The 12,264-nt window shown below is 36.6% G+C and overlaps 1 protein-coding gene across 1 annotated transcript in view; it reads right to left on the bottom strand.

Annotated features, from left to right (window-relative positions):
• MALRD1 (MAM and LDL receptor class A domain containing 1) overlaps positions 1-12,264 on the bottom strand; it is a 597,692-nt gene that overhangs the window by 149,393 nt on the left and 436,035 nt on the right. Inside the window, exon 32 of the mRNA XM_005687912.3 lies at positions 11,036-11,193. Coding sequence (XP_005687969.3) covers positions 11,036-11,193 — 158 coding nt within the window. The remainder of the gene's footprint in view (positions 1-11,035; positions 11,194-12,264) is intronic.

Genomic DNA, 12,264 nt, shown 5'->3' with positions numbered 1-12,264 from the left:
CCCATTTTACAAATGACTGACCACCAGCATGTGTACACATTGAGAATTACTGCCTTAGTACATGACTATGTTTTTGCTAAAATAGTATGAAATGCTCAAATGAAGGGTATTATCTAGAGTTTGGTAAGTCTGTTTAGAGGGCAGTCATTTGCTAAGTCTGCTCATCTACACCGATTTCCTACTTTTTAATGCCTGGGGATATTTGCGTGTATCATTGTTTCCTCTATTCAACATTGTCTGAGGTTATTCTCAAAAGCTGCCATTGATAAGCAGTGTACCACCACTTATAAAGACTGAGGTTCAGCATGTAACAGGAATGAGAGCGAAATTGTTACCCTGGGACAGTTAAAATGTGTTTAATAAAATAATAAAATAATAAAATTATAGACCAAATAATGATAATGCCTCTCAGCAACTTTTATAATAACATAATATCATAAAAATGCATTTTAAAATTAAGCATTAATAATAAAGAAAAGGACTAAGCAGACAATCTGATGTGTAAATTGCCTTAAGCATGTGCCATACAAACTAGAACCTATTTAATTTTGAATGGACAGTTCTATAAATATAAGTATATATTAACCTTTTTGAATATATTTTGTCCTTCCTGAAACTTAACATTTTTATCATTTCTCCTTTTGCTCAATGTATCACTGGAAGAATTTCTATAGCACTAGTGATAATTAAGAAATGGGCCAGGTCCTTGCCTCTGTCGTAACATCACATGGTAAAAATCAGAGACTTGGGGCAAGTCAATACTTATCAATTTGTAAGTTATGACTTTATTGAACTAAGTGGTAATCTAGTGTCCTGATTTGTGTGAATATAATCTCAAATGGGCTTCCTTGGTGGCTCAGATGCGATAGTGTCTGCTTGCGATGCTGGAGACCCTGGTTCAATCCCTGGGTTGGGAAGATACCCTGGAGAAGGAAATGGCAGCCCACTCCAGTACTCTTGCCTGGAAAATCCCATGGACAGAGGAGCCTTGTTGGCTACCGTTCATGGGGGTTGCAAAGAGTCGGACACGGGTGAGTGACTTTACTTACTTACCTAACTTAAATCTAAAATGCATTTTCCTTTATTACTAGGAACTGTTTATAGACAATATTTTATTAATTCATAATTCAATTACTTCTGATCATATTATTATATATGGTGATAAGGGGAGTTGCCAATTGGTATATTAGATGTCCTTTCTAAATACCTCAAAATACCTGGCCCTCAAAATTCACTGTGCTCTGCATCACCCCTAGAGGGCCCAAGGTCATTTTGCATTTAAGAAACGGCTGAATTTAAGTGAGACTCTTTCCTCTTTTTTAGCCACATGGCTTGAAAGATCTTAGTTCCCTTACCAGGGATTGAACCCAGGCCCTTGACAGTGAGAGCACAAAGTCCTATCCACTGGACTTCCAGGAAATTCCCTAAATGTCTTATTCTGAAGTTTGGAAGTCTGGAAGCAACACAGGGAATATAAAGAATTTCCTCTTGCATTGTTTGAGAGATGGGGGCCTCTGAAAGGGCCAGTTCTTCTAATAGGACAGATATAGATCAGATAACAAACCCAAGAGGACTCTGAAACTGACCAGAAAGGGCTTTGAAAAGTTTGACAAAAAGGATGTAGTCTTGGTGGCTCTTGTCCTTGAACAGCTCATTCAAAAGTTAACCTTCCAAAGCAGCAGAACAAAAGGATTAAATGTTATGTCACAGGGGTAATTATAGAAAAAAGGAATCCTGATAGCATCCCCCGCCCCCAACACCAAACACACACTATACATTGAGGGTGCCATGTTTAGGAGAATGATTTAAATAACTGTTACACCAATTTTTTTTTTTTTTTGGTTTGTTTTTTTTCTGTTACACTGGTTTTTGTTGTTCAGTCGTTAAGTCATGTCCAACACTTTGTGACCCCATGAACTGTGGTACACCAGGCTTCCTTGACCTTCACTATTTCCTGGAGTTTGCTTACACTCGTGTCCACTGAGTCAGTGATGCCATCCAATGGTCTCATCCTCTGTCTCTCCCTTCTCCTCAATCTTTCCCAGCATCAGGGTCTTTTCCAATGAGTTGGCTAGCTCTTCACATCAGGTGGCCAAAGTACTGAAGCTTCAGTTTCTGCATCAGTCCTTCTAATGAATATTCAGGGTTGATTTCCTTTAGTATAGACTGGTTTGATCTCTTTGCTATCCAAGGAACTCTCAGGAGTCTTCTCCAACACCATAGTTCGAAAGCATCAATTCTTTGGTCCTCAGCCTTCTTCATGGTTCAACACTCACATTTGTACATGACTACTGGAAAAACCACAGCTTTAACTATACAGACCTTTTATGGCAAAATGACGTCTTCACTTTTTAACATACTGTCTAGGTTGGTCATAGCTTTTCTTCGAAGGAGCAAGTATCTTTTGATTTCATGGCTGCAGTCACCATCTGCAGTGATTTTGGAGGCCAAGAAAATAAAATTTATCACTGTTTCACTTTTTCCCCATCTATTTGCTATGAAGTGATGGGATCAGATGCCATGATTTTCATCTTTAGAATGTTGAGTTTTAAGCCAGCTTTTTCACACTCCTCTTTTACCTTTGTCAAATTATATTAGTAATTCAAATCAAATTTATATTGAAAACCACAATACGCAGAATATAAAACAGGCAAAGTATCTTTTAAAGACCAGATTTCAATAATTATTGGAAAGAATGAAAGATGATTTTGAGCAATAAAGTATGGAAAATAAAATATGTTATAAAAACCCATCTAGTTCTGGGAGGCAGTAAACCATATTAACTAAAAGCATAGGCTGGAGCCAGTGGGTATGGGAACATCATGGCCTGCCATCTCTTAAATAGTACTGTGACCTTGAACAAATTCCTGAAGCTTTTTCTATCTCATTTTACTCAACTGTTAAAGTGTAGATAATGTCATTATATTCCTCACTGGATGGTTGAGGATTCAGTTCAGTTCAGTTCAGTCGCTCAGTCGTGTCCGACTCTTTGTGACCCAGTGAATCGCAGCACGCCAGGCCTCCCTGTCCATCACCAACTCCCGGAGTTCACTTAGACTCACGTCCATCAAGTCAGTGATGCCATCCAGCCATCTCATCCTCGGTCGTCCCCTTCTCCTCCTGCCCTCAATCCCTCCCAACATCAGGGTCTTTTCCAATGAATCAGTTCTTTACATCAGGTGGACAAAGTATTGGAGTTTTAGCTTCAACATCAGTCCTTCCAAAGAACACCCAAGACTGATCTCCTTTAGGATGGACTGGTTGGATCTCCTTGTAGTCTAAGGGACTCTCAAGAGTCTTCTCCAACACCACAGTTCAAAAGCATCAATTCTTCGGCTCTCAGCTTTCTTCACAGTTCAGCTCTCACATCCATACATGACCACTGGAAAAACCATAGCCTTAACTAGAGGGACCTTTGTTGGCAAAGTAATGTCTCTGCTTTTGAATATACTATCTAGGTTGGTCATAACTTTTCTTCCAAGGAGTAAGCGTCTTTTAATTTCATGACTGCAATCACCATCTGCAGTGATTTGGGAGCCCCCCAAAACAAAGTCTGACACTGCTTCTGCTGTTTCCCCGTCTATTTCCCATGAAGTGATGGGACCAGATGCCATGATATTCGTTTTCTGAATGTTGAGCTTTAAGCCAACTTTTTCACTCTCCTCTTTCACTTTCATCAAGAGGCTGTTTAGTTCTTCACTTTCTGCCATAAGGGTGGTGTCATCTGCATATCTGAGGCTATTGATATTTCTCCTGGCAATCTTGATTCCAGCTTGTGCTTCTTCCAGCCCAGCGTTTCTCATGATGTACTCTGCATATAAGTTAAATAAGCAGGGTGACAATATACAGCCTTGACCTACTCCTTTTCCTATTTGGAACCAGTCTGTTATTCCATGTCCAGTTCTAACTGTTGCTTCCTGACCTGCATATAGGTTTCTCAAGAGGCAGGTCAGGTGGTCTGGTAGATTAGATCAATGTAAAGGACTTCAGTGTATAGCATATAGTAACCATCTTACAGTATTCTCATTTTTTTCCCACTGCTCTTACTATTTTTCTAAATATCACATTAAAAGAAAACACAGCAAAATTTACAACCATAAGGACATGGCAATAATGGCTTCCTGAACAGAAGATTTACATGTTGAATTCCATACATTTTGCAGAAATCATTTAGCTCTAAAACTCAACTTTATTATGTTTAAGATTTGTTTTTTGATGTGGACAATTTTTAAAGTATTTATCAAATTCAGTACAATATTGCTTCTGTTGGTTCTGCTTTTTGGTTACTTGGTGATGAGGGATGTGAAATCTTAGCTCCTCAACCAGGGATTGAACCCATACCCTGTGCTAGAAGGCAAAGTTTCACCTTATCCACTGGGCTGCCTAAAACTCAACTTTAAAATAAAACTCACCTCAACCTCATAGGCTAACTGTTCTGATATATGAACAATAAGCTTCTGGGAAGCCCCTTTAGATATATTGACTCATCTGTTATCACTGAAAGAAGTTTTAGGAAATAGTTCATTTTTCTCCCTTGAACAAAGAAATGCTTCTATAAATTACAAAGAGCATTTTGAATAGTATTAATTACAAAAGTTCACTTCCTCTTTGTGTCTTTAAAAAATGAGTCTAGAGGAATAAAGGGCTATTAGGTATTTGTAGGGAAATTCTCTTGTCCTGTGCCAAACTTTACCTCTTTTCATAGATATTAAATAATTCACCTGAGCTAGCATTAAAAATCAGGACAAGTCAGAAGCTAGGAGCTGGACTACTGAAACTAAATAATCTCATGGGAAATTAATTTGGTTTCACTTAGGACTTTTTTGGCAATATGTATCAGAAAATGACCAGCACCATTTTAAAGAGTGCTTTTAATTTTATATGTAGGTAGGTAATTGAAAGAAAGAAACTGACCTAGAAAATAAAGTATGTATTAGCATTGCTCCATAAATCATGAGCCTGTGAATCAGAGGATACTGAAGCCTGAAGAGACATCTTATTATTCTGAATATTATTCATTCACTATCCTGAATATTATACATTTAGTATCAGGCTTTCTAGTCTCTATAAAACATTGCTTTCATCATGCAGCTTTCTACTTTGTAGGATGGATAGATGTGAATTATTTGGCTTTTTATCCTAAAAAAGTAATAGGGACATATAATTGAATTTCACCTTGATCTCATCAATGGTATAACATTTTGATTAAACTAACTTTACATGATGCCCTCACTAATATACTAATAAAATTAAAGTGTGTTTTATTTAGAAGATAATCTTAATATGCCAATGAAGATCTCAGGCTTGTTCATTATTTGTAGCAATTGTTTTCCAGTTTATTCATACTCCCAACTTTAAATCAGCTGGGGACCCCTGGAAATCATCTAACTTGCCTTCCTGTTTCACATCCACTTCTGATTTCCTCCTCTTACCCCCAGGTCCTGTCCCTTTTCCACACAGCATATCTTCTAAATTTTCAAAGAAGATGTTATTATCCCTCAGTTTAATACTCTCGGCTATGGGCTGAATATATCCCCTCAGATTCATAAGTTGAAGCCCCAATTCTCAATGTTTTGATTTGGGGAGGTTGGGGTCTTTGGAAGGTAATTAGCTCATGAGAGTGGGGTCCTGTGGATTAGATTAGTGTCCTTTTAAGAACAGACCCAAAAAAGATGATTTCTATCCATCGGTTGAGCACACAGTGAGAGCCAGTTATCTACAAACCAGGAAGCAGGTCCACAAGAGGAACCAAATTGGCCCATACCTTGAAAGGCTATGGTTTCCCCAGCGGTCATGTACGGATGTGAGAGTTGGACTGTGAAGAAGGCTGAGCGCCAAAGAATTGATGCTTTTGAACTGTGGTGTTGGAGAAGACTTTTGAGAGTCCCTTGGGCTGCAAGGAGATCCAACCAGTCCATTCTGAAGGAGATCAGCCCTGGGATTTCTTTGGAAGGAATGACGTTAAAGCTGAAACTCCAGTACTTTGGCCACCTCATGCGAAGAGTTGACTCATTGAAAAAGACTCTGATGCTGGGAGGGACTGGGGGCAGGAGAAGAAGGGGACGACCGAGGATGAGATGGCTGGATGGCGTCAGTGACTCGATGGACGTGAGTTTAAGTGAACTTCAGGAGTTGGTGATGGACAGGGAGGCCTGGTGTGCTGTGATTCATGGAGTCGCAGAGTCGGACACAACTGAGTGACTGAACTGAACTGAACTTGATCCTGAACTTCTGAGCTTCCAGAGCTGTGAGAAGGAAACTTCTCTTGTTTGATCCACCCACTTCAGGTAATTTGTTACAGTAGTTCAAGCTGACTAAGACTCTCCAATGACTTTCCATGATTCTTAGATGAAATCTAATCTCCTTATCATCCCTGCAAGGCCTTGAAAGAGCTGGTTCCTACCCATCTCTGGTCATTTCTCTCTTTGTCTTGGTTATTTTGTTCCACTACAGTGGCCTTCAAATACCTTCTACTTTTGAGCTTTTCCCTTTAGCTTATTTCTTCTACCTAGAACATTCTTACTACAGTTATTGACAAAAATGGATCTTTCTAGTTTTTCAAGTCCAAATTCAAAGCTCATATTTCTCAGAGAGACTGTCTTACTATTCAATATAAAATAACTTTCTCAGCAGACTGTGAGTAATTATGTATTATAGGAAACAGTTTAATTTGGTCCATAGTATTATATCACAAACAGAAGTTTTCATATTAGTGGTTTTTTTTTTTCAATTTGTTTTCTGTCTTCCTCTACTAGACAGTAAGTTTTTAAGAAGTTAATGTAAGGATGACAAATTTAAATTGGTTCTCATTCACAGTTTTTCACTGTTTTATCAGTTAATGTCTTTGAAAGATTTGTGTTTTCTTTGAGGTAGGTACCGAGACAGGGCGGAGTTAGGAAACAGAAACTAATATATTTCAAATAGAGGAACTTTAATATAGGTAATAGGTACTAAGTTTATGGAAGAGATGAGAAGTCACCAGGGAAATTATGAGGCAACCTATAGATTAGCATGTGCAGGAAGAAGTTTCTCCTCTGAAACCTAAAGTCAAAGGGAGGGAGTAGCAAGGCTGAGTTGCTCGAAGAAGATCGCATTTGTCAATATCCTTGGTGGGAGTTGAATCAGGGAGGCAAGGCCTTCTGGGGGAACTGAGTCACAGATGAGATGCAGAAAAAACTCAGCTAGAGAAATATAGATATAAATATACAGAAAAAGAGAAGAGAGAAAGAGGAGGAAGGCTTGTCTCCTCCTCCTGCCCTGATTTTTGGCCAGTACCTTCCTTTGGTCAAACTTATTCAGGAATGCAGCAGCAAAGGAGTCTGGGAAATGTTGTTCTCTGAGATACAGAACAGAGCACAGAAAGGCAAGAGATACATAACATTCAATACAATTTCAGATTTGTGCTGACAAGAAACCATTCTAGCACAATCTGCTATTTGATCTCTTTTAGGAATGCCAGGTTATTTTTAGGGTTTCATAGACACTTCAGTGTAGAACTTCACTTTAGATATTTTCTTTGACATATCCTTTTGAAAGAATTTATGTTATCAATCTAAGAGATGGTTTATAATCTACCAAGTGCTCCAGAGTCACATTTTCTCTTTATTAACTCAAGAAGTGACCTGTTTATGGATATCCTTGGGCTGTGTCTTTCAACATTTGCAAAGGTGAAGATCCTTTAGAAAGACCCTTGTATATATTTTTCTTACTAGAAAGGCATCATATGCTTAATATAGAAAAATTATAAAATAAATAAGAGTAAAAGTAATGAAAACAATCTTTTCATCTCACTGTCTAAAGATAATTACTCTTTTCATTTTAGTGTATATCCTTCCATATATTTTTTCACATATATATACACACACATATACACTTATTTATATAGATTAAGGAATAGATAGTCCCATGCTAAAATATGTGAAATTAGATATATTTTTATATTACATTCTAGAATACATATTTGTTAATTTGGTTACTTTGGTTATTAATGAATCACAAATGCTTCTCTTTATTATCAATTATTCATTTACAGAATTAACTTCTCCACAGTATTTCACTATAAGAGTGAATGTACTATATTTTACCAATTCCTAATATTTGACATTCAGGTGGTTTCAAATATTCCTTTTTAATAAACAACAGTGAGATGAAGACACTTATAAATAAAACATCATACATATCTATCTTTATTTCCTTATATTTATAGATGTGGAATATTTTGGTAAATAATGTAAAAATTATAAAGCTTTTAATTTCCAAAATGCTCTTTATAATTGCATGCTGATACCACTGAGTATCTATTTATGCACATCATGGCTCAGTACATATTATCATTTATTATAGTCTTAACTTTTTTTAATATTAAAGAGAAGAAGTTCTTCCTCACCATAAATCTAGATAATATTATTTTGGTTACTTTAGACAATATATTCACAAAGGTGGGTTTTCAGACCCTTTGTAAGAAGCTAGCTGTCCATCAGTCTTGTCAATACTGTAAGTACAGATGATTCTTTCTAAGGCAACACACCAGCTGAAATATCCTGGCCAAGGAAATTTTACAAACTGTGACACTGTTATACTCAAATTAGAGATTACAAAAAAGAAAAACAGTTGCCCGTGAAAGAATAGCATGCAGCTGACAAGTCTCACTTTAAAAGAGTGGAAAGAATAGGTTTCCACTTCACTGATATGTTCACATAATATAAAAATATGGTATACTCAGGGAGTTTTTCAGACTGGGAATAACTCAAGATTAAAAGCAACAGTTGAGAAACAGACTTGCCACTGTTACTGTGATCCATCAGAGACATGAGGATATATTACAAAAAACAGTTTTTCCCTGGGTTTCTGTAACATGAATTTTCCAATAGCAAGTAACAAAGAGAACTTTACTGACTCAGGTAAAGCAGGCTCCGGGATTTAAACAGAAACAGTTCTGTCTTCCTTCTTTTGGTCCTGAATTCCTCTGTGTGCTAGCTTCTTTCTCAGACAACCTCTCTCTCCATGTCGGGAAAGATGGTCTCCAAGAGCCCCAAATTTAGTCTACTTCTAGCCAGTGACTTGCAACACACAAGACAGAGAAAGCCTCTTGTAAACATCGCATCAAATCCTGGAAGTGACTATAATTGGTTCCGCTTGGGTCCCCTGTGGAGGCGGTAAAAAGCCATGGGGACCGTCAAACCTACCAAGACAATCTGGTGTTGAGGAGGGCACTTTCTCTACAAAACCTGCATGTCAGCCTTATTGCAATTCCCCTCCACTCTTCTTTCCAGTATACCTCTCTGAAGACAGCTGAGAGTATAAAAACAATAGTACACTTAATGGCTGCCTTCCAGTTAGAAAAAACTGTAATCACTATTTTAAGCAAGCTATCAGAAATCATGACTTGAGACCAACATTTTCATTTCAAAGACTGTTTGCAGAAGCATGGCTAAAAACAGCGGGCTGTTTAACTAGGTAACTCAACTAGCTGACTGTCATAGTCAGGATCTAACACCTGAATTTGGGGAGACAAAAACATTCAGCCTGTAGCACTGACTGATCAGCTGGTGAATAGTGAAAGGATTACAAATGTTAGTTTTGAATCGAGAAAGCAACATTTTGTTAGAAAGTGACTGAAATCTCTGTGCATTCTGTTGAAAGGTTTCCATTTCATATTTGCTTCTGTGTGAAACAAATAACCACTGACTACTGTCCTCTTCAATTGCAGTATCTATGTTTTAAAATATCAGTGAAAACAACATATTATAGTCTTTTTAAGATCAGTGCTAAGGATGAAATTTAGCATAAGCAAAAGGCTAATCTGCTGAATATTTACATACTACATGTAAAAACAAAAAAAAATATATCCAAAATTTTTTCATGATGTACAAAATAGTCACATGCATCTAAACTGTTAAAAATGAATATCTTTCTTTGTTGTTTTTACTGGTTTCTCTTGAGGAAAACAGATTTTCCACTTTCTTGCATGCTTTCATTTTTACTTGATAAGAGCTTGCTTTCCCAGCAATGGCTAGAATTGATAAGGCTTTTTATTATTTCTATCTTTCCTTCATATTTCTCCTTAGATGTCTCTGAGTAATGCAGGAAATATGAGCAACAACGCTGTCAGATTTTTGAAATCTGACAAGGATGTCAGATTTTTGAAATCAGATTTCTGGTCAATTGTGTAATCATGGAAAAGTTATTAAGCCACTTTGAGTTCAGTTCCTCTACTGAAAATTTTGGGAAAGCTAAACACTACCTCTTTAGGTCAATGTGAGAATTAAAACTACTAACACGTATAAAGTTAAAATAAATAGCCAGAAAGATAGGAATCACTTAATAATAGCTGTTATTATTTACAAGGGACAATGTTTGAGATAATGACAAAAAATTCCAAATTGTGTATTTATCCCAACAACAAATGACTGCATAATTTCAAGGCAATATCACTACATGTTGTATTCTGATACACAATCTTTTCATTAGAAATTAAGACTTCAAAATTGGCTCTTAACAAGTGAAAATTTCATTTACTGATCTTTCCTATAAGAAGTATAGATGCAGCAGCTTGTTTATTTAAAGACATTAGCATTTGGTGTAGATTCTTATATTCAACTAGTTAAAAATAAAGCAGGCACATTGTTTTCAGTGTGAGCTGATAATATACTTATAATCTTAAGTGTGCTTTGCTTTTACTTTGGGGAAGAGAATCCTCTCCATTACTATCCCTCTTGTCACATTTCTTTATTGTTCCTATCTAAGTTGTTATTAGAAGATACCTGTAGAATCTGCCCATAACCTTTCATCTGTAGATAATCTTTTAAATAGCATGCACCATAATTGAGTTCAGGTGGCAGCCATGAATGAGATAATCTTGAATGAGATTAAGATGAATGATGGAACTGCTTGCCAAAGTCCCATTGCCCCAGAAAGAAATGAGAAATTAACAGATCAGGATTGGTGTTGTCTGGCTATCAAAAAAAGAGGGAAATGTTTAAACACACGTTCTGAGTATGTCAGTGAAAGACAAATCTCTGTCTTCTCTTTGTACCTTTAAGACTCCTGTGCTCCTGGGATCAACCATATAGAACCAGAACCGAACAGCACACATTCCGAGGCTTGCTGGGAAGTATTGGGACGTGGTGATTCTTGCAGTGTATCCTTCTTTGGGGCCAGATGAGTTGACAAACAGGAAGTGCTGACCACTACCTTGAAACATAAACAATTTTTATTTAGTGAAATGATTTATTTTGTAGCATGATGTAGAATAGATTGAAATCGTGTGTGAATCTCAGGTTTCCCCAAACACACACAGGTATGTAGAGAGAAAATTAAACGCAACTCACTTTCTGTCAATTATATATCAACAATATTGACTTCTTTAAACCAACATTAAAAACAGTGTCACCATGATTATGTAATTCACAAAATTCACCTTGGTATGTGACTTTCGCATAAAGATGATCAAATATTTCATTGACTCTGAAAGTATATTCCTTTTCTTCTACATTGCTCAAACTTGTCTGTCAGTTTCAAGCAAATAAAAATATTTCGTATGCTGCATGTAGAACAGGTGTGGAGGGTGTTGGGACTGATTGATACTGTATGTTATTTTTGGTTGTTCCAATTCTCACACTGACCAAAGTAGCAGTGAATGGCAGGCAAGAACTGCAAAGTGAAATGTAAGTCTGAAATTTACCTTGTTATTTTTCTGAACAATAGATAACTTCTCAACTACATTGGTATGTGAACGATCTCTCAATTTAAACACAATTGGATTTTCTTTTCCTGCAGACATCATCAAAATGCATCACAGTTACTACTCCCTCTATGGCTTTTACTAGGGAAGAATGAAATGCATATATATATATATATATAAATACTTCCTCAGGTTAATTATTTCTTTATAGTTCTAAATGAAGTCTATTAAAATATTCTTTAGTTACAAGTATTTTTTCTTGTGGATTTCTCAGTATTTTTACTGAGAAATACGTGTGTAAATAATAAATTGTGAGTTAACAGTATGCCTTTTCCAGAATGTGATATAGTTGGAGTCATACAGTACATAGTCTTTTTAGATTAGCTTCTTTCAGTTAGCAATATGTACCATTTAAGGTTTTTCTGTTTCCATTTGTGACTTGCTAGCTCATTTGTTATCATCACTGGATAACATTTCCTTATATGCATGCACCACAGTTTCTGTATCTATTCACCTATGAAGGACATCCTGGTTTCTTCTCAGCTTTAGCAAATGTGAATAAAGTTTTTATAAGCATTAGT

The sequence above is a fragment of the Capra hircus genome, chromosome 13, assembly GCF_001704415.2.
Source record: "Capra hircus breed San Clemente chromosome 13, ASM170441v1, whole genome shotgun sequence".
Lineage (NCBI taxonomy): Eukaryota > Metazoa > Chordata > Mammalia > Artiodactyla > Bovidae > Capra > Capra hircus.
The sequence above is the reverse complement of the archived record's forward strand: the minus strand, read 5'-3'. Positions and strand labels throughout refer to the sequence as shown.